The 24048-nt window shown below is 35.4% G+C and overlaps 2 protein-coding genes across 8 annotated transcripts in view; one reads left to right on the top strand and one right to left on the bottom strand.

Moving 5' to 3' along the window:
- Positions 1-24048, bottom strand: part of LOC114253746 — a 240819-nt gene that overhangs the window by 171703 nt on the left and 45068 nt on the right. For all 5 annotated transcript variants that reach the window (XM_028192521.2, XM_028192522.2, XM_036286868.1 and 2 more), the window contains exon 3: positions 2648-2696. In XM_028192521.2, the coding sequence (XP_028048322.1) occupies positions 2648-2696 (49 nt within the window). The remainder of the gene's footprint in view (positions 1-2647; positions 2697-24048) is intronic.
- LOC105839104 (nidogen) lies at positions 1414-23014 on the top strand. 3 transcript variants are annotated; one of them, XM_012685160.3, is made up of 20 exons: positions 1414-1758; positions 10343-10621; positions 11247-11452; positions 11529-11620; positions 11884-12030; positions 12707-12940; positions 13375-13903; positions 14365-14531; positions 14848-14976; positions 15058-15156; positions 15584-15763; positions 18008-18133; positions 18572-18694; positions 19036-19385; positions 20221-20557; positions 21046-21274; positions 21728-21903; positions 22042-22150; positions 22248-22366; positions 22590-23014. In XM_012685160.3, exons 1-20 carry the CDS (start codon positions 1534-1536, stop codon positions 22718-22720), a joined length of 3987 nt encoding a protein of 1328 aa, XP_012540614.1. In that variant the 5' UTR covers positions 1414-1533; the 3' UTR covers positions 22721-23014. The 3 variants fall into 3 exon arrangements, with proteins under 3 accessions (XP_012540614.1, XP_028048321.1, XP_012540615.1); XM_028192520.2 differs by lacking the exon at positions 18572-18694 and having other exon boundaries at positions 1415-1758; XM_012685161.3 differs by lacking the exons at positions 18008-18133; positions 18572-18694 and having other exon boundaries at positions 1417-1758.

Genomic DNA, 24048 nt, shown 5'->3' with positions numbered 1-24048 from the left:
TTAAAACCTGCGCGCTGATTACAATATGCATCGCGTAATCGCGAGACCTCGGCATTTGAATGGATCGTTCGAAGATACAATTGAATCAACGACGGTTTCACATGCGAACGGAATACGTGACATAAGCGCGCCGCTATGATACGCGAATGATACGCAGTACACACGCATACGCGCAATTTGATTGCACATCGCGCGTGATTTACGAATCTATACTAAAATCACATCTTTATCGTCTTATTATGAATCATTGCTGTCAAAAATATTTTTTAGCACCTTTTTGCAGTTTTATCCGCATGTTCAAAAAAAGAAAATATATTATCGTGAAAAAGTTTAGGACCAATAACTTGTTACTATTTTTAAAATAAGTTAATATTGTCCAAAATGAGGGTTTTGATTATTAAATTAATCTTTAACCATTAATGTCAACAATCGACATAAAATCTAATAAGAAAAAGCTGATCGTTTCAAATATATTAACCATTTAAGAAATGGGAATATATAAATCTTTGCTCCTAGATTTTTTAACTAGTGTATATACAAAGATACACTATAAAACAATTATTAAAGCTAAGAATTCCATTGATTCAGCAGATTTACAGTTATATACGGATAGCCAGTTTTCTATGTTAAAATAGAAAAGTTTTACAGCTGAATAGAATTAGCGATTATAACTAATCATGGTTATAATTGCTAATTTTATTCAGCTGTAAAACTTGTTAAAATAGTGCAAATTTGTTTATGCAGCAAGACAACTTTTTACTTTTTCTTTAATCAGTCGAATACGGATCACAATTTTTAATAAAACATACTAGCTCAAATAGCGCATATTTTTGTTACATTACTATAATGAAGAAAACTTGTTAGCCATTTTCATTGTAGCAAAGAATTAGTTGCTCTAACAATTTATTTGTTTCAAACATAATTTCTTTGTCAAACAATCAAATCTCTTTAATTATAGATGTCAAACTCACACAGCGCGCAAGCTATAGCTTTGCTGAATCACCCCGAATCAATCTATTCTTTTCCGTGTATGATTGCAGACGTTATTGATCCAGTCGAATTAACTTCTCAACCTTTCGACCCATCAATATAAATTAAATCATTTAGTACAGCATTTTATGTAAAAGCGCGGAAAAACAAAACAATTTATCAGATCTGCAGTCAATTTGCAATGATGTTCTACATGCTTATTCACGGCAGGAACCTGCACATCACCGCGTCAAGTGGTCATCGCACGATACAAACGGTTCATAGAGAGTGAGAGAGAGAGAGAAGGTGAAGAGTGTTACATTCGAGATACACTCGATTGCATATTAGTCTATTAGTAGTGGAATCGGGGGTAGGGATTGGTGCGGTGTCACGAAATTATCATCGAGCGCGGGAAGCGAGCATGGCGTTTCATATACTCGGAACAACAGCGGGCGGCCACGCCGGTCGCGGAGCAGCGGCGGGCAAAGGCGATTAGGAGGCAGCAAGAAGAGACGCACGTCGTGGCCAAGTCGAACAGCAGTAGCGTTAAGGCAGTCTGAGAGAATGGCTCGCGGCGCAGCACGCTGGAGCGTTCTGCTGGGCTCGCTGGCCCTCGCGCTGGCCCTAATCGCGCCCTTCACCGCAGCTTTATCCAAAAGGGACCTATACCAATATGTCGGATCGGGTTCTAACGTCCTCGAAACCGATAGCAACAGAATGCTGATATCCGCCGAGGCTGTTCTCAAAACACCCATCGTTTTCTACGACAAAATCTACAACTCGATATTCGTGAGTACCGATAGTGGGTCTGGCCCAGAATATTCCGGAGCACTCGTTTAGCATTAAGTTCAAGACAACGATTTGAAACTGCGTTTATATATTTTTTTTATCAAATGCAGATTTATATTAAACCTGTATTTAGGTAAATTTTTAGTGATCTTACTATTTGAGTATGATGCACGTTATAGAAAAAAAGCCTAGTTTTCTTTTCAGCTAATGAGAACACTAATGAGAATTATAAGAGTGTAATTAAACTCACACTGTGATAAATACATAATTAATTCTAATTAGCTGATCTTAAGTGTACGCAGGTACGCATACACATACACACACAAACGATTTAATAAAAATAACAAAATGTGTATACATATATGCATAAAAGAATTGCACATAATGTGAAATAATCTTCATCTCAAGAGCACAAATCAAAGCATAAATTGAGGAGAAAATTTTTTTCTCATAATTATTATGTCATAATTATAACATGTGAACATTGTTCTTAATGAGAAAATTACGTTGCAATGTCGTAATCTTTTAGACGTTTAATTTTTCTACTTTGCCAATAATTTGAAATTTTGAACAGCTTAAATAATTTCGATAAAACTTACAATTTTTAGATTAATTCTTAGTTTTTTGTTTTCTCTATTATTTGCGACTACAGATACGACTTGAAAGTTATTATTAAATGGGAATCCACTATTTTCGCTTGTAAACTGATCGTCGGTAAAAAACACCAACCCGACAAAAAAACATTCTTGATAACCCACTGCAAATCTATCTTCACGCAATATTTTTACAATTGATAAATTATTTACCACTAAGATGTTTTTAGTGTGACGTAACGTAAAAAGTCAATCGCCTTATCTCAAATTGTAAACACATTTTATTCTATTCTTACCTTGTATTAACTTCCCTTCTTTGCCCGTATCTGTTCAAGAGAACTGTTCCTGAAACATAAAATAAATATAATTAAATAAATAAAATATTATTAAAAAGTTAATGCAAGATTGTTACATGTTACAATTTTATTAAACATTATAAGCATTTTAATTTATAACTTTACATTAAAATATATTGTTAAACTAAAGTTAAACATTACTGAATAACTGAAAAGCAAGATGTCGTATCACCGATTAGTATCTAATTATTTTTGTGCTGAGAAAAAAAGTATTCACCCTAAATTAAAGAAATGCTTTAACAAGAGCGATAACAATAACACCAACGCATCTCGCCGTGCGTCTATTTACTTTATCTTTTCGCATATAGCGTCGACGAAAGAGTTACAAAATTTCTTCAGGCGTGCAGATCGGGAAACCTAATCTCGCACCACGTGACGAACTTTAATTTATGGCCCGGTCTAGAAAAAGTTCCGAGACGTCGGGACGAGCGGCCAGGCGACGACGGCGCGTAATTCCTCGGTTAATATCAATTTGTCGCGCGGGGTAGACAACGACGAAACCGTGCACGCATTCGGTCATTTTCTTAATTCGGCTCGCGCGGCCTAATCCGGCCGGCAACTTCTGGCATGACACGAATTCATTGCGTTCGCGATGACGAACGAACGACTCTCTGGGCGGCACAATCGTGCTTAATTGCGGCGGACGCGCCGCGCCGCGTACAATTTACGAGGGTCCGTTAATTCGTATGAATGAACGAGTGAGAGCGGCGCGAGCCGGAAGACGATGCAGCGCACACCCAGAGTCCGAGGCGCGCGATAAGATTCCGGTAGTGTTTACGCGCCGAAAGTTTCGATCGTACGCGAAAGCGTATATACCTTCGAGGAAATGCACGCTGTAGGAACACGACCGCAATTGTCCCTCTGCGGTTTTGGTTACACATCTAGAAACGTTCGTGCCGCAAAGTTACACAAAGTAGGAGACATACGCATTTCTATTTTCGTTTAAATGATTAATGTGCGTTTCGCGAATCTAAAAATTGCGATGATCTTCCCTCTTAAAGTTTATTTTCGTGCGTGCTAAAGGAACATTGCTATAAAAAATTGCTATAAAATGTATAAGAGGAATAAGCAAAGCTTTATAAAGTTGAAATTTCATAACTATACATTTACATATCGCAAAACATTCACTCAGGGATAAAAATATTAAAATAGCTTCTCTTATTTCGAGCTACTCTACACAGCGTGTTCAAAGATTATCAAAAATCATAGAGAAACAATTTCGAACGCTTCCGGTCGCTTTGTTAGCTACAAGACAATTTTGAGTTTTCAATACACACTTGACTCAAACACTGATACAACGATTAGATTAACGTAGAAACCAGCAACGATTAAAAAAGTCTACAGGACACCGCATGATTTCATTTTTCTGCGAATCGCCGCATTACCACAGAGGTGACGGCACAAATAAACGTTAATTATGTACAACTAGTCGTGTGCAGATTAATGCGAAGGATTCATCTCTCCAAAATGATTTATTGCGCATCAAGGTGCATGAGCTCATACGTGGAAACGTTTATGCATTTTACGCCTCTGCAGGGGGCCAACACGTATCATCAACATCTTCTTAAATGTTTTCCTCCTTAAACTAAAGTCTTCATTAATAGCAGGAAGTATCTTGAATAAATTCCGATTAATCGTACTAAAGAAAGAAAAAAAATAGACATAGTAATTCATTGTAAAAATTTATTAAAATGTATTAAATATATTGATTTTTTCGTATGTCTCTCAATTGTGGTAATTTTAAATATTGAAAAGGCCGCTTGTTTATGCAATTTAACATTATACTCGTATATTTTTAAGCTAAACAAAGCCTTCAAATATTAATACTAAAATTGACTTTCGAATTGATGCGACTGATTCACAGCCGCCATTACCAAAATACGGTATTGGAACCGCTGTGATCCGTCCCATTCATCGAGATTCGTCAATAATTCAAGCGTCCGAAATCACCATGGCGTTATTGATGACGTGCGTACCGTGCGTTACGCTTAGGGATGCACGTCGAGTCAAATCACACGCAGAAACTCGGCCGGTCACAGCCGGATGAGCTTAAAGTATAATGACGAATAATTGTGAGAGACTAGGCGGATTAAGAGCCTAGAATGGGAGATTCGATTTTGCAGATATTGGAGTAATACATGCACGATAATCGTACATCTTCCTATAACAGTGCAACACGTGCGCATCAAGCGCATAATGTGGCATTGCGTAGTTACATCCCCTCATCTTTTGCATGGCAAAGAATGCGCAAGAGATACAAAGCAAAACATTCATGGTTCCTATTCTATATACTTTCAATATAAAAATAAAAATTTCAAAAAATAAATATATAAAAAAATTTAACTAAACTTTTTAATCATTCCTTGTTTTAACGATTACTTACATTGTAATTAAATATATTTATTTTAAAGAGATTCATAATTTATATTTATTTAATACTCGTAAAGAATGTACGTTATAACGATGACATACCTATTTAACACTTATTAACCACATATTTTTATTAATTTTTAGTTCACGGTTTTTAATATAAAAATTAATTCATTTTATATAAAAATAATAAACAATTCAATTAAATTTAATATAATATAATATAATATAATATAATATAATATAATATTTATTATAATTACGCTCCTTAATTAACCTACGCGAGGAAAATTCAAGTCAATATTTCTGCGTTTAAGAAACTATATTTTTCGCTATAAAAAATACGTATCGCAGAAATAACGCTATTTGAGTCTTCGTAAGAATATCACACTAAAAATACATCTTACGGCATTCTCTACCTTTGTATACTAAGTTCGTAAAATTCAATAGAATACTTTGTATCTTCTCCTGAGGCGAATTAAACATTCGCATCAAGATAGAGATTAATACGACAGTCAGCTTGCGGTGCTATGCAATTAACCTTCGCGTTTTCCCACATTAGTTAGCGGGGATCTAGTGGGAGGAATTGCGAAATTCCGCTCGCGATTCTTCCAGATCGGTTCAGTCGTCGGCCTCGTCATCGCCGGCGAAGTTCAATTAAGCTCGACACGAAATTCTCAATTAATTTCATTACAGCTTCTTCCGTCTCTCCAAGTTTCCTTTTTTTTTTACCTTCCGGTTACGACATATCTCGTAACCTTGAAATTATTCGTAACAAAATTCTTTGTAACTATGGAACGAAAAATTACTTCCCCTGTTACATTCTCTCTTACAAATGTATTTTAGTTTTTGCTGGCCTGCCTTGATTCGACTGCGCTCGTTTCGACAGACAAACATCATCGTAGGCGTATAATTTGTTGGAAAAAGCGAGCGTGCCATGTAAAACTAGATAAGTGGAACTCAAGTATGCGAAGACTTTCGCATGCGAGATGACACAGGCGGATGACAATATAAACTAATGGACAGAAATTTTACTTCCTACTTTACGACAGAAATTATATAAGAATTTAAAATGCTTGAATTTTTTTTAGTTAATTTAGTTTTAAATAATTAAAAAATAATGTAACAAAAATAATAATAGTCGACGTTATATTACATTTTATGAAAATGCTAAATGTTTTTCTCATAAATTAAGGTAAAAAGATATTTTCAAAGGAATTATTTTCGTCAGTTATTTTATGTAACAAATCTATTAGTCATACGTGTACTTCATAACAAAGATTCAGACAATTTAGCAATGAGAAAACCAACCACAAGTGCTTTCTTAAATCATTGTCTGTCTAAAAAAAAAAAAATAATAACTTTGCTTTAAATAAAAAATTAGTAGTTTTATACTTCACTAATATTAATTAAAATTATTCAAAATATGACATTTATAGTTGACTGAAAAGAATTCACACATTACATGACTCAAAAGCGACTCCAATATTTCAACAAGTGCTTCCTAAGTTGATTCTCGTACCATTATTATTATGCGGGCCCAGGTCAGTGACAAATATCGCGATTGACATAGATGTATATCGCGTATCCGTGAACGAAGACACGAGGTCTACTTAGAGGACCTTCCTACACGACAATCATCTCCATTTCGTCGGTTATCGTCGACGATTCGCAGTCATCAAAATGATTGCGGCCGATTGCGCGATTGCGTTAGCGCGTGCGGCATGCGTTACCGAAACTACCGTCTCTCTCTCTCTCTCTTTCTCTCTCTCTCTCTCTCTCCTGCCGTCATCCCATTGACTCGCGGCTGTCACCGCGTTATGACGATTGTACATGCACCAACTCTACCACGGGTAATATCGAGATTCCGCGATTATCATACAAATTCGACGCAATAGTCCCTGTGTACCGCATGAATGAGACGTTCGATAGTGCTTGTGTATTATTGTGATGTATCATGAAATTTCGTCACAAACTATTAAGAGACAAATTATGGGCAATATAAATATTTTCTACTTTCTATTTTACGATTACAGAAATAATATTATACAATAATAAATTTTATCTCAGCAAAATCATTTTTGTGTCTATTTTTATTATAATGTAATGTAAATTTTAAAATTATGTTATTTTATAATTAGTAATACTATAATAATTACAATTACATTATGTAAATGTATTTAAATATACAAATGTATTAAATATACAAATAAATATGCTCATATTAATAATCGTAAAAAAACATTATGTGTAGCAGTTCTAATATAAAATAATAAAATATAATTAAATAAAACCTTAAAGTGAATCTTTAAGTATATCATTGCGATATTAATTTTAAGTTAATTTTTATTCATTGTTTGAGTTAAAATTACTACGATATACATGTATACGCACAAGCATTCCAGAATCAACTGCGAGATAATTTCGACAGAAAAAACCGATCGAATTCCTTTCAAAAGTTTCACCTTGAATATTGAAATATTCGTCGATACAACAGTCGATTTCAAATTATTTCCAATCCTGCGCTTGACTTGCCAAGCATTAGAATGTTATCGACGATATCAGGAAGAGAGTTGGCAGCTAACATGGTTTCCTCCTATTACTTCCAGGCGGCACTATCTATTTTCACCGCTTCACCGCGATTACGTGTGTGTTTGTGTGTGTGTGTGTGTGTGTGTGTGTGTATGTGTGTGTGTCATCGGCTCGGCTCTGACCTACGACCTCGGTGATAGCCTCGGCAGTGATAGCGCGCGTCGAACTTTCCCACTAGCTGACTTACGCGAATGTCAAAACGTCCGAGTACATAAACGAGCTTCGGAAAGACTATCAATATTGGCTTGACATTCCCAGGCATCGATTATCGGACGCCTCGATGACCGATACTGATTTCTCGGGCCCGTAAACTCTTGTACGTGTAACAGGACGAATAATATTGATTGGATATCGAAGACTGGAGAACTTTTGCTTGTCGAGTTAAATTGCAATTGTACTGTCATATGAAAAACAAACTTCGATAATTATACAAAAAAAATTTAAGAAGTTCTCTAACAAGTAACATCGCAGAAACAAAAACAAATAATTAATTTTTTAAATAATTTATGTATTATATATATTAATTGTTTATGTTTAAATAATTAATGTAATAAATATGTCATTAAATCTAATTAACTCTACATTCTTACAGAATGTGTTTTTAGCTCTATAAGAAATTTAATGTCATATTTTAAATAATTTAGTTCAATGAATACAATCGCTATTTTTATAAGAAAATTGTGCTGTAAGAATAGTGAAGTATAGTTGAAAGGTCTAATTTAATATAAAACAAGTAAATACCTTGCTACTCAACAAAATTATAAAATAAGCCTAATGCAAGAATAGTGTCATAGAGATTATTACTTTGTCACCCTAATTCGTGTCAATTCACTTGAATCGGGTCGCTCGTTAACAATGTGCAACTTGAGCGTTAAATTTGATGCGGCGCCCATAATATTAACCTCACGTGAAAACAATATAGGTCATCGGATGTTCCAACTTGGACTTTGAGTGGTGAATAAGAAATTTAGCAAATAAATAAGAACATAGAAACAACATACAAATCCAAATATTGCAACTAAAATTCGTATTTCACATTTCATATTTATTATAGAAATTAACAACTTTTGTTCTTCAGTTACTGTTGCGGAAGAGCATTTTGTCTTAAAAAAATTTTATTATTCATAAAATTTAAAGCTACTTTTTTTAAATGCACAAATATTAATTTTAATGTAATTAATATATAAATAGCTTATTATACAAAAAGTCACGAAGTGGTATGTAATTAAGATATGTCATTTCTCATACAGGTCGTCATTAAGAATGGTGGCATAATATATCAAGATCGCTTCCTTAATTTCAGAATTAGGTAATGTTAAGCCGCTAAAAGTGAATGTGAGAACCACGCTAATCATTTCCTCCCACTGCAATATTTTGAGGTTGCACTGTTCTTTCGAAGAGTTTTAATTTTGTCTCTTAAATGTGAGAGAAGACTTTTTTGTCTTTTACGGAGGAACAGCTGCGGCCCGAGGAGTGCATCGCGTCGACTGCATGTGTGCGCACGTTTGGCGCACATCATTTTAGTCAATTGATGAAACAAGTCAGCGACGCCGGCAAGATGACACAACCGCTCGTGTCGGCTGCTCTTTCTCGGTTTGGAATGAATATTATACTAAAGCATAATAAGGAATAATTAGAATTTTGTTTTCCATTGTACTTTTTTCTTAGAAATTAAATAAAGTTCGGGCATATAAAAAAATTACACGTAAGAAAACTTTTTTAAACAATTAATATGGATTACGTTTAAGTATTTTCGAAAATGTAAATTTACTTTTGAGGCATAACATTAAAAATAAGATTAAAGTTAAGTTTAAAAAAATACGTATGTATTGAAATTTCTTTTGTTTTACCATTTACAATTATATTCACTATTACATAATGAAACAATTAAAAATAAATTATTAGTAGCATTATAATATCCTCAGAAAATTATGTATTGAGCGTCAGAGCTTTTGACACTCTTTGCTTTAAATTTGCTTCAAATTTTTTTTTAAATTATTAACATAAACACATTACATCGTCTTCCAACTGATTTTTCTCGAAAGCATACTCTCGAGATCATCGCAATTTCTTCGCGAGTTTACGCGAACGTGACACCGTCCTCGAGCTGGTGTTATAACGAGCGCGCGTCGTTGGGTGAATGACTCCTGGACGATAGGCGCTCGCTCATTAACGTGCATGCGTGTCTATTGAGAGGCTCGCAGAGACGTGGGGCAAGTCCCCCCTCTCCTAACAACGTCATTGTCAGATTTCACTGGCAGCACGTGCCGACGATTTACCTGCTGACCCGCTGACGCCGTCCGACCTTCCGCCGTACGCGCTTCACTGAACGGAATTTGATTTACTGTCGCATTTTAAGTCCTTACGCGAATACGTTTTTCAGAATTAACGATATAAAATACCTTAATGCAAATTAAATTAAACAAACATCCTTGAATATATTAATAAAATTGCAAATTCAATTTCTTCATGTAAAGATTTTAAACAGTCGTTAGAAATCTGAGCATTTTATTGTACTTTTCATAACTAGAATTTGTGAAATTTAACATAAATAATTATACATTATTTTCCAATTTTTATTTAATATGCAAAATTAAAATTAAATGCAGTCAGGGCGATGCGCACATCGATTAAAAATATCTCAATCTAAAAAATCGGTTTCTTCAATTTTAGGTAAATGGAAATGGCGTTCTCTCATTTGCCAGAGCCATGCAGAGGTTTTTCAACATTGCGTTCCCTCTTGATGATCCAGTCATCGCGCCTCTTTACACGCACGTTGATACAAGAGCTTCCGGAACGATTTATTGGAGCGAAACTGACTCCCCTGAGGTTCTCGCTAGAGCCGGAGGACTGATTCGTAGCGCTTTCAAAAACGCCACTAACTTTGTGCCCACACATGTCTTTTTGGCCACTTGGATGGACGTTGGTTATTACAATGAGCGAAATGATAAGGCAAGTTACTTTTACAATTATCGAACACGCACATTGTACGCTTTCTTGGTTTTTTCAAAATAAATGTTTATCTTATGCAGAGTGTTACAGAACATCCGTACACTTCCTTTCAATTGAAGGAAATGAAATGAGACAGGATGATAAATTTTTTAATGTAACATATATTTTTTATAGATTTCGATTACACACAAAAAAAAGAAAATTTCTTGTTTTGAACGCGTTTTCTTTCTACTTCCTTTTATCTTAAAGTGGTCAAAAAATATGATTAAAAAAAAACTTAAAAGATTAATGAAGATATTTCTTTTTCATAACAAAATGTTGGAAATCAACATTTCTTATTTTTTAACGTGTAATGCGATCCTGAAATAACATTTATTCTCTTTATTTTGAGAAGGGTGTACGGGTGGTCTGGGACATTCTGTACAATTAAAAAACTAAAAGAAAAATGTTGACGGTATTTCTTTAACTCTTAACATATATTATAATTAAACTATAATCTATATATAATCTATATAATTAAAACATAATCTATCTATTCTTGAAAAGAAATGAGAAGATAAACATATGTAATGTTATGATAAGCTTTCTCGAGAACATGAATAACGTTCATCGAGTCGTCTTTCAGGTGAATACTTATCAAGTCGCTATATCATCCAACGGTACGCATTCCTTTGTTGAACTACTGTACCCGGAAAATGGTATACAGTGGATCCAGGGTGAATCGCATCCTAACGGTCTCCCAGATGCCAAGGCACAGGCAGGATTCATGAGCGAGGGCAAAATGTATACCCTTAGGGGCTCGGGCACAGACCAAATTCAGAATGTCGACAAGTGAGTAATGGGGAGAGCGGAGGCGCCGGCTGCATTCACGTGCGACGTATTCATGGGCCTTTGTAATTGTTTTCAGGTGGTCGAATGTAAATAGGCCTGGCCAGTGGCTGTTTCAAGTCGGTCCTATCGACGAAAGCGAAAATGTAAAGACACCCGATAATGTCGAAGGTAAATCAGCACACGCAACAATCGCATATAATTAAATGTACAATAAAAAAAAATATAGAAAAGTATGCCTCTTTAGAAGATTTAATGTGTCGGCAGCAAAAAAAAAAAAAAAAAAAAAACCTAAGACGATCTCACCAAGGCTTTGTCCTTTTTGCACGAATACGCTTTATAAACTGCGACAAGATTCTAAAGTTGCAAAACCGAATGTTACCCCAGATGTTGTCTTTACGACGTTGATCGAATTAAGCAATGTACCCTGTTAGACACGATGACTATGCATCAAGCGGCCAGCTGTAGGACCGGCGCCACCACTTGCCACAGCAAAGCGACCTGCATCGATTACGAGATCGGATTCTGCTGCAGTTGCAAGCAGGGCTATTTCGGCAACGGGAAATCCTGCCAGCCAAACGGTAAGCTATTTATCAACGGTGTTTGTCGAAATCTCGCGTGCGCGTTGCGAGATAAGCTCGAGCTAATGGCATGCAAACGCGCGGCCTTTGAAGTGTTTCTCGAAACGGGATAAAGAAGAGATCTTTCAGCGTTCCCCCTTCTAGAACTCTTTACGATGCTTCACCTAACGCGGACAAAGGTACGCAGAAGTCGTCGTAGGGCAAATAGATGCAACGCAGTAAGTAGCTGCGTTTACTCGCGCTCTCTGGTCTATTCATAGTTTACGAGACTGGTTCTTACGACTTCCACGGTAACATCATAAAGACGGTAATACCGTGAATATCATGGGCTGCGCGGCTCTTTGATGATCGTGTCTCCGTCAGTGTCTCTGTCCTGCCAATAATTTTTTTTCCCCGTAAGAAAAACGCGACGACGATTTCTTAAGAAACGCATGTTGACTGAGATAATATTTCTTTCAATTTATTATTTTATTGTCGACTGAACTATTGTGTAACGGCATGAATAAGTATTGTATCTCAAAGCAAAGAATATTCAGACAGAACATTCAGATAGAAAAATTAAAAAGCAATGCAATACAGTTGTAAACAGTTTTTTTAAAGGCAGCAAGAGTTCTGGCAATTACAAAAAAGCCATTTCAATATTATCAATATTTTTTCTGAACAATTTAATTTTTAGACGTGCCACTCCGAGTTATTGGTCGAATAACTGGCAAGCTAAACGGCGTCGAATTTCCCTCGAGGGATCTTCAATGTTACGTGCAAACCAAAGATGGACGAACGTACACGGCCTTATCAAGGATACCTGAAGAAATCGGTGCTAGTTTTCAACTTTTGGGCAATTTAGGTGGCGTGATTGGCTGGCTATTCGCAAAACCCGTCAGCGATACTGAGAACGGATACGAGCTTACAGGCAAGGAGCTTATGTTATATTTACACAGACTACAGAAACCTCCGAAATAGACTTTGTCTGCTAAACATAACATCTTGACGTGCATATACACACACACACACACACACACACACACACACACACACACACACACACACACACACACACACACACACACACACACACACACACACACACACTATAATCTCTTCATTTATTAAACCCCATATTTTTTTAAATATATTAACGATTAATAAAAAATTATCGTACCAATATATTAATAATTCTCAACGTTATACATGTAATCGTATTGCTGTTTTACTGATGACAAATTAAGGAAATGTGTAAGGCAATTACTAATGAATTCGAAGGATTCAAAGTGTCATAACGAGATTGCCAAAGGAAAGCAGGTTTACGATTACGCAGGTATTGATACGAGCGTGTTTCACGGGCAGGCGGCTTATTCAATCACACGGCGGAGCTGAACTTCCCGTCGAGCGGTGACAAAGTGACGATACGCAGTAATTACCTCGGATTGGACGTCTTCGGTCAGCTGAAAATGGAAGCGGACATCACGGGTACGGTGCCGCATCTGGAGCGGGACACCAGGATAGAGTACGGCGATTACGACGAGCTCTACACACGCGCCAAGCCGGGATTGATCCGTTCTCAAAGCGAGCGCACCTGTAAACTTTCGCGTGGCGGCGGGGACGAACGGGAGATCGCTTTCAAGCTGGATCAGATAATCAACTATCGGGAGTGCCCGCACGCTGTCTTCGATCCCGAGGACGACACAACCAGGCTGAAGTACTTCAGGGGTGTCACTGCTTACGAGGGCACCGAAGGCATTATACGATTCGCCGTCAACACTAAGATAACACCCCTCGAGGAGGAGGACCCGTGTATTCAGGGACGACAGACTTGCGGTGATCACAGCTCTTGTGTGGTCGACGGAGACAGCTTCAGATGCGTGTGTAACGCAGGGTGAGAATTTTTACCGTCTTAATTCTTCTTTTAAAATTCATTTGTATAAAAGTTCCTTCTTTGGATTACATTCATCAATATAAAAGAATAAAAATTGTGTTCGTGCAATTTCGAGTGATTTGTCATTCTCAAGATATCAAAAATCACTCTATAAGAGTTCAGTCAAATTCCGTTCCATAATATTTTTTAAATAACGTCCCTAAAGCATTTTTATGAAAATATATATTCATCTTCTCAAAGTGTTTACTCAAATTTTATAAAGAAATTATCTGAGAATTTCCAAATTTTCCAGGAATTTTAAATAAAATTAAAATGGTAAATTCCTGGTAAAAAATAAATTCTTTGCAAGTTTTTCCAATTTTTCCTAGTAAACATTGATCATGTTGTCTATGTATTAAATGATGATTTTTTATTTATAATTAATTATAATTAATGATATTTATTACTTGATACATGCGAAGGTATCAGTATCTGTACGAGGAAGACGGCAGTGCGATTTGCGTGGACGTGAACGAATGCACAGCCGGTAATCACATGTGTTCCCCAGACGCTCAATGTATTAATCAAGAAGGCAGCCACATGTGCCAATGTAGAGCTGGCTTTACGGGAGACGGTCGTGTTTGTGAAAGTAAGTGCACTTTTATTTATTTTAATAAATTATCTCGCATATCTGAAAATCACAGTTACCGTACTGCGATAACATCAAACAGAGTCGATCAAGTTCTTATTGCTGATAGTGGGGAAAATAATCTTAACGTCTGCTAATATTCTCGATCAAATATTACGCTCTTCAATTATTAACTTTTAACTTTAGAAACATTTAGAAATAATAAAACAAGATTTGGACAATAAATATTTAAATAAATTAATCCTTATGTCAAATTATATGAAATATTCATTCATCAATATTATCAAATTCTATGTCGATATTATCCACAATGCAGGGTTGCCATCTTGCGAGGATACTCGTTGCGGAAATTATGAACAATGTTCAATGATCGGAGGTGTACCTACGTGCACCTGTATTCCTGGTTTTGAGGAAACAGATCAGGGATGTTACCCTTCACAACATGGTAAATATTTTCCATATAAATAAAAAATTAAAAATATTACGTTTATCTTTACTGATAAGCACGGTAACTGTACTTTTACAGTACCCTGTAACGAGGAGGATAACTGTTCCCCATACGGACTCTGTAGTTTCGACGGGAATAGGAAGAAACACGTGTGCGTTTGTATGCCTGGTTATATCGGTGAGTGGAAAAGCTCAGGAATTTTTTGCCTACTGTTGATAATTCATAAAAAATTAAAAAATATAATTTTTATATGCATATCTATATAAATTCTAAAAACATAAATGTATAATTATAAATAATTAATATAAGTACAAAAAAAATTAATTTGATTATTGCGAGCTACTTATTTTATTCACGTGTAGGAAGTGTGTATAAATCATAAAAGATTTTGCCTTTTAATCTTTTCTACCTCTTATACAAGTCCAATTGTAAATCGTAATTTTAGTACAAGTTTGGAAACAATTTGGAAATAGAGTAATTAAACTACATTGGCACGAAATTCAATCGCTATTCGTTGCAACAATTGTCGCTTCAAATGCACGTGACCATATTGCAATTTGCAAAGTGTTTTCTGCCTGTTATTCACATATGCGATTATTTACAGGCGATGGATACACGTGTTACTCCGAATCCGACGTCACCACAACAGACGGACCGCCGCAACCGCAGTGCGTGGTTGGAGTGTGTTGGTGCCCGAATGGTTGGGAATTCCGTGACTATGCCTGCGTGAGGCAAGAGGGAGAACAATACGAACATACGACAGTTGACTATAAAATGCGAGACTGTAAGTTGCATGAAAAACAATTATGTAATTGTGGCTTTCGCGATTTTTTACAAAACATGAAAATCGAGTTTGGATAAAATTTTTCTGTTATTCGAATATGCATCATAGCTGTTGCGCATATGGCATGTATTAGAAAAATTATTCCTGAGCACCGGTAATTTAATTGCACAACAATCAAGGATCAGTAGATTACTTTTTATCAAAATATGTTTGTATCATTAAAAAAAAAATCCTCGGAAAAATTGTAGATGCCAAACATTAGACACCATTCAGAAACGAAAGAGAGAAATGTAAAATAATAAAAAAGAGTAACATGTTATATTGCATCCACAGAAAAAAATTAATTGCAGTGGCAAAAATATGTGAAAATATGTGGAAGCTAAATTTCAGTTGTAATATATGAATTAAAACTTTAACAGCATAATTAAATTTAAGTTGTGACTGTTGTAGGTAAGGATCACAAAATTGTAGGCGTCATTGAAAATCCAAATATCAAATTTCTGAATTTATTTATAAAAATTAAAAACCGTTTTGAATTACTGAACCGTCATAACGAATTGGACATTTTAATTCTGACTTCTAATTCGTAATTAGCGACTCCAAAAAATACTAGGGCAATACAGAGTTAAAGTAAAACATAATTAAAAATAGTTTGATACAAAAGTTCAAGGGATTAAACATTAACAGTCTGACGTTGTTGCATTCGCGTTATAGCAACATTTATCTGCTGGATAGCATCATGACTGTACGTTTTTTCCGAGGATTTTTTCGCTAGAAATGGAAAGAGTCGAGAATTAAAACAATTTCGAAATGAAATGCCCGACGCATAACTGCATGCAAATAAATTAACATGAATAACTTGAATGTCCCCGATGCAAAGATCAATATTTAATAACGTGCGAGATTACGATCGTTAATAGTATACGACGAACATCGTTCGTCGATGCATCATGCATTTTAGTATCGGCACATCCGCTCCCGGAATGCTTCGACGACGTCTGCATATGTCCCTTGGGATACGATTACGACCATTTGGAACGAATTTGCGTTCCACTGCCAGGATACCGACACGACACGAAGGGTCCATCAGGATCTAACCGTACGACACGCTCACTGCTTGGCTTTAAGTTATTTATGTTCATTAATGAGCATCAAGTCTGCTTTGCGTACCCATTCTCTTTAATGCGCTTGTGACATCGACGCGAGGTTTTATGCTTCTATTTTTAAGGTGTTGTTTTAATTTCATCAATGCCCGATAGAATGCCTGTTACCTAACCGCGTAATTAATACAAACGCTTGCGGGCGCGCGCATTCAAGCACGCGAGAAATTAAAATAACTGCTGACAATATAGTAAAATCGATGAATTTGATTCGTTTATCGAGACTCGATATAAAACTGTGTAAATTCGCATAAACAGACTTACACATCCTAGTTTTTTTTCGCCACGTGAAATGCGAGAGGAAAAGAAGTTCCTTCTGTAAATAAGTGTACTCGAAGTTTTGCCATCTCCAAAGTCCTTAAACTCACTTTCAGAAACTTGTGATGCGCAACCTTTTAGTGAATGGCGAGATGGAAGATTACCTCAGGAAATTGAGAATTGTGTCTATAATAATGCATGTAATACTCCTAGAAGCTGCGAAATTATCTTCGTAAATGATGATTGAAATATTTATCTTCATTAAAATTTTAATTTCGTTAAATGGTTAATATTCATGTTGTAAATAATGCAGAAATATTCCGTCTTGCAGTACTCCTTATGTATGAATGAATAATTCGATTTCACGGCGGATGCTTATCTCGCTCGGAAAATGTTTTCGATGTTTTCACTCAAGACGCGATGCTTCAAAAGCAGCATATCAAAATAGATATCGATATCTCGATAGTGATAAACTAATGCATCAACTTCTACATTTTCTGTACAATATTTTCTCTCAAAACTTTCATTTTACACTATGCTCATGATATTGATTCTCCTCACAATAAATAAGATACGAGTAAATACGATTTTCTAGAAATCGGATATGTTACGTTAATATTTGGGGGTTTCAAGATTCCTTGTACATAACATTAACAGAAAATTTATACAACAATTATTGTTCATAATATGTGCATTCATCGAACATCCGTGCTCACTCATAAAATCGCGATTCCACTCGATTTTTTTGGCCTCGCTGTTGGAACAGCTAGCTATCATCGCCGCTTGCTATGCAATGTATCATAATCGCGCACATGCTTGTGTCCAGTATCTTGCAACGTGGTGAACAGGTGTCATCCTTACGCCCAGTGCATCTACGTGACGAGTACCGGCGATTACGAGTGCCGCTGTAATCCGGGATACGAGGGCGATGGTATGGAATGCACCAAGACAGGTACGTGTAAAATGCATCTTGTATTTACACTTAGCAAGACAATTAATAAAGATTTGAGAACGTACGGTTGAACATTCCATAATGTATAAATTGTCGAAAAAACACTAAGCTTTATCTCTCGAAATGATAATACATTTGTTAATATTTAGAAATCTCAGGGCATCTTATTCATAATTAGTAGAATTGCCTCACAAATAATTCATGTTCATTCGTTGAACATCATAAAATTCCGATTAAATTAAATCATTTGATTTCGTTATGAAGACAGCCAGTTATCATTGTCACATTGCTGCATCACGCTTTCTGTAATAATATCTTCTTTTGTGCCTAATAATTCCGTTTCCTTAAGGAAAAATCTAAATCGTGAGAGCAGTGTGAAGGTACGTTAATGATAATGCATCGATACGATTTTTTTCCCTCTTCTTCTTCTTCATACAGAGGTATCCTGCTTGGAAGTGGATATCTGCGACCTCAATGCGTCCTGCCAGTACGAGGAGCCGATGGCAAAATGCGTGTGCAATCCAGGATACGTCGGCGACGGAACAACATGCAGTCGTATCGGTGCTTTCACTATCCCTACCTTTTTTTTTCTTTCTTTATTTTTCTTTCGCTCATTTCGCGCCATTGCGCACGTCGCACGACGCACTTCGGAATGTCAACGCGATTTCTTTCTCTCAATCGATCTCGCCCTCATTGCGCATACATATTACCTTTGCATTCCGCATTACCATGTAAATCGAGAAATTCGACGGGCACGATTTCTGTATTCTAAGTACAGCTAGTAATTACTTCGAATGAGAATAGAATTTGCCTTTTATCGCGCTGTATATAATCCGCATGATAACATATCGATTGACAAAACGCGCCACCTGACACACCCCGTTGGCTTCCTTGCGTTTTAGACGAGTGCAACGATAATTCCGAGTGCGAGACGAACGAACAATGCACCTACCATCCCATGAACTCGCGCTACGAGTGCACCTGCAAGCCCGGATTCAGTATAGATGTGGACGATCGATGCGTGCCGTCCGATTGCTCGACGAATCTTTCTCAGTGCCACGTAAACGCGCAATGCGTGCCGTCCGGCGACGGTAGTGGCTACAAATGCGTCTGCATAAACGGCTATCACGGCGACGGTATACGTCAGTGTGTGGAGGACCATATTGGCTGTAACGTTTTGAATAACTGCGGCCGAAACGCAATTTGTGGATACAATCAGACGTCCGCGAATTTCGCGTGTGTCTGCCAACCGGTGCGTACAGATGAATATAATTAATATTGTAAGATAATCGAGTTTGTTGCTACGTGTCTCGTACATAGCAACTCGTACTACATTATGCCGTATGTAAAGCTCATTGCACTTTTATAAAATAAGCGGGTTATAAAAAATAAGTGAGTTTATAAATACTGAAATTTAAAATTTTCCAGTTTAAGCAGGATTAGATTTAAAACATTTTACATTTCAAACGTGTTTAAAACAAATGTACAAAATTCACGAAAACGCAATCAAAAAATTATATCTTTGGTTCTATTATTTAGACTTTAATATTGTTAGAGAGAGAGAGAGTGTATTCAATCAAAATACTTTAATATATTACTTTTTATATCAATGTATAAATAATTTTAACTATATTACATTTATTTTTTATTGTTTAACTTTATTAAAAACTAAAATCTTCAAAGTTACAGTTACAAAGCTTTTTTTGTACTGAAGGCAAAATTTAAGGCCGATACAAATATATTATATGTATTCTTTACATAATATATACATATAATCGAAGCATTTTTTATATATTTTTAAAAATTTTACATAGAAATAAAATCAAATTATTATAGGTAAGAAAAAAGCATAATTTTTATCAATTCTGATATTAAAAATATTAAAATATTACATGCACGATTATTCATGTGAAGGTAATAACAGATTTATTCTCAAAAATTCATATAATTAAACGAAGGATAAAAATGAAAAATGTAAGTTAATAGTAATACTTGTTTTATATTATGTGCAACGATTACTTTTCCCTTCCAATCTTAATTAAAATAGTAATATAAAATATAACTAATTACAATTTTGTCGCTTTTAGGGTTACTATGGTAATGGTTTTACATGTCGGCCACAATCTTCGTGCAGACATGATCCTAATCTCTGCTCTTCCGATGCAAAGTGCGTGTCGACTGGTGAAAATCAATTCGCTTGCGTTTGCAACGAGGGTTACGTCGGCGATGGCATAAATTGTAAGCGCCGGCCGACGCACGACTCTAACTTTTTGCTGGTGAACCAAGGAATGGCCACGCATCGGATACCGTTCGTGCCCACACGACAGAATCCAGGAAATCCGATCTACATAGCTTATACGCAAATGGCGATAGCTCTAGATATCGATTGCCTTGGCGGTAAAGCTTACACCAGCGATATCACTGGTAATTTTATATTAAAAATAAAATATTTTTTCATTATTTTAAGAGTCACGTTTCAAGAGCGGAAGTAACGACACGCAATTCGGAAAGAACTGAAAAAAAAAAAAGAATATAAAATCATGCAAGAAATTATTTCAGCATTAAGATCCGCTATTTTCTCGATTATACACATATACATATACAATTTTATATATTAATTGTAAAATATATAAAATAATTTGCTGTGAATTTATTAATATTAAATATTCTGAACTCTTAAAATTAATTTAAATTTTCATTAAAAATATTAAATAGCATTAAATTTTACGAAATTAAACATTAAAATATATTGAATAAAAAACGTAAATTCTAGAACGGGTGTATACTCTAATAAATGTAGTTTTACCTTAATTTATCATTGGCATATTTTTTGATTGCCAATGGAGTGAGAAAGAAACTAATTGGACTGAGAATAATATTTTTGTAAGATAAAATTGCAATCTATCTAACAGGCAACAGGATAGTCGAACTATCTTATAACGGATCGATGGCAGCGACATTTATTCCGAAAGTTAGCAGTCCCGAGGGACTGTCGGTCGATTGGGTCTCGAGGAACATCTTCTGGACCGACTCAGGCAAGACGACCGTCGAGGTTGCTAGTCTAGTGACAAAGAAACGCAAAGTCCTCGTTTCCGATGGACTGGTCAATCCGAGGGGAATAGCTGTTCATCCATATCGGGGGTAAGAATGGATAAGGGAGTAGGAAATCTATTTGCAAAACTTCTCAGGGAGAGAGAGAGACAGAGAGAGAGAGAGTGATGTGTGTGTGTGTTTCTATGTTCTTGAAGACCTTCGATTTTACATTCGTAGCTAATTTGTATTTTTTGTACGACTAAAGTAATTTTTTCAAATTGCGAATTATTTTACACTGCATATTTATTAAAAAGATTTCACAGTTCATATTCATATATATCTTTTACGCTTACTGATTCTTGCGTAATTTGAAACTGATATAAAATATTACGAAAAGTATCGAAAAGCGTATCGAAAATATAATTTTAATCTCTCTTATAATTTTACATATCATTAAAATCGTGTATCATTACAGTTTGGAATCATTAAATTATAACATCATTAATCTTTAAGTGATCTTTTGTTAACTTATTTAAATTTCACAATGACTAATTGTTTCAGAAAAATATTTTGGTCTGATTGGAATCGCGCCGCTCCGAAACTGGAGTGGGCTAATGAAGATGGAACAGATCGAGCAATCTTCCTTCAGGGTGATTACGTTAAGCTACCAAATTCATTAACTATCGATTGGGCGACAGATGAGCTGTGTTGGGCCGACGCCGGAACCTTCACGATAAGTAAATATAGATTTTAATCACGTGAACGCGTCGAAATAGCATCCATTAATCTTAGCAGGAAAATGTCTGACGGCACACGATATGTTTCATTGCCGTGGAACTTCTTACTCTAACAGCAAATAATCTCTTGTTTCTTAGGTTGTATTGAAATAGACAATAGGAAGGTCACTATTGTCGCAAATGAACTCTCTTATCCGTTTGGCTTGGCAATTTCACAGAGTCATTATTACTGGACCGACTGGAAAACGTAAGAGAATTAAATATTCACTCGTGCGTGCAGATCAAAGTTGCATAATGCTGCAAAACGTAAAAGTTATTATATTATTATCCTTCTCCCACTGCAGACACAAGATCGAAGTCGGCATGAAGACTAATGGCGAAAGACGCACACCACTGTCTATCCCGCCAGGTGGAAGCGGGAAACTATACGGTATCGTGGTCGTTCCTGAGTCATGTCCCAGAGGTAAATTTTTCATCTCCATAGAGAGAAATATGTTCTTCGAGATTATATATTTCTAAAAAATATATAATTCAAAATTTACTGCCTCAGTTAAATTTTATCGAAATCTAGTTAACCAGAATCAGAAATTTTTATTATAGTTTCTCTATAAGAAAAAATTCGCTAGAGATGAGAATTTAATGTCGTGAGATAGAAATTTCATAAATTCACAATTGCTTGTTTGCAGTGACAAATGTATGCCAGTACGATAACGGAAGGTGCAACAAGAATCAACTTTGTCTACCGGACGGCCAGGGCGGCAGAACGTGTGCGTGCGCTGATGATGCGACAGGACCCTGTACCGACTCCCGTTATTAGTCTTAGATCCTTCTTTGATTTTGTGCGAAAATAAAACAACGCAAAAATCCCGCCTCGCGTTCGATATTACGGTAGCTGATAAGAAAATCTCGCACTGTGTGGCGTTCACGTCGAGCTAAAAATCGCAATAATCATTAGACCAAATATAAATTTTAATATTATTCGTAATATTAATTAGCTGTCACCGATACTCTCAAATAACGTCTACTTTTGTATTATCTATCAATCGCGACAACGCGATACAACCTGTACTGCGACTCGATCTTATTTAATAAAAATGAAGGAAACAGCGAGTGAAGCGTTGCAATGAAATATTCATATAATGGATCATTTCTATCCCACTCCCATCCTCTCGTTTAAACCTTTCCGACATTTTTTATTCGCCTGATTAGTTTTATAATTAACTGCATAAAAAAATCAAAATCATAATAATTTTATATAAAACTACTCTACATAAAAAATTATTACGATAAATAAAAAAGAAAATAAGATATTATGTTTACATAATGCTCATAAATAACTTGGATATTGTTCTCTGCCAGAAAGTGTAAAAGAAATATATGGAAACCAAATGTACGTATAACTTTTCTTCTCAAAATGGTCCCTTAATTCATTAATTTCTTTTCTTCAAAATTTATATAACACTAAAAGTTAGGACACTATTATTTATGAGTCAAGAATAAAAGCAAATTGTTTTCTATAGAAAATATTATTTATATAGTAAAAGATCTTGAAGAAGATCTTTAATTTAACATAATAATTTAACATAATAATTTAAGATAATAACTTAACATAAGAATTTAACATAATAATTCGCGTTGAATATTTTGTTTTCAAATATTTCTTTTGATAATGCGATATTTACATGTTTGCATATAGATAAATTTAAAGAGCAATAAAAAAGGAATAAGAAGATTACATAAAAAGAGAAATAAGAAAACACGCTTAAAACCCCAAAGATCTTGATATTCTTCAATAAATTCATGTAGAATGACAAGAATCTCTTGGAAATACATCTCAACAGACTTTTCTCTTTGTCGCTTTACAGCAAAATAGTAAAAATTCTAAAAATATATACAAATCAATGCAAACTAGACAGAACACAAGTGACATTGTGTTAAATCTTTCTTTTAAATAATATTACAAAAATGAATAAAATAATATTACATAACGCATGAGCCAAAATAAGATGACTTAAAATAAATTGGAAGGTCAACGCGCTATACGTAAGAAGTAGAAAAGATCACAGCTTCATCTTAATGGTAAACGCATTTCCAAACAAAACAGTGTAAAACATATTTTTAATGCAATCTATAAATTGAATCAAT

Source organism: Monomorium pharaonis, chromosome 5 (assembly GCF_013373865.1).
Source record: "Monomorium pharaonis isolate MP-MQ-018 chromosome 5, ASM1337386v2, whole genome shotgun sequence".
Lineage (NCBI taxonomy): Eukaryota > Metazoa > Arthropoda > Insecta > Hymenoptera > Formicidae > Monomorium > Monomorium pharaonis.
Note: the sequence above shows the minus strand (reverse complement) of the source record. Positions and strands in the feature narration are given on the sequence as shown.

What these genes read in the sequence shown, in the direction of transcription:
- LOC105839104 (XM_012685160.3), top strand. Translation starts at nt 1,534, where the DNA reads ATGGCTCGCGGCGCAGCACGCTGGAGCGTTCTGCTGGGCTCGCTGGCC. An exon ending in GAACGGATACGAGCTTACAG is followed by an intron (nt 12,941 to 13,374) that starts GCAAGGAGCTTA and finishes TTTCACGGGCAG; the next exon opens with GCGGCTTATTCAATCACACG. An exon ending in TCGCGTGTGTCTGCCAACCG is followed by an intron (nt 19,386 to 20,220) that starts GTGCGTACAGAT and finishes TGTCGCTTTTAG; the next exon opens with GGTTACTATGGTAATGGTTT.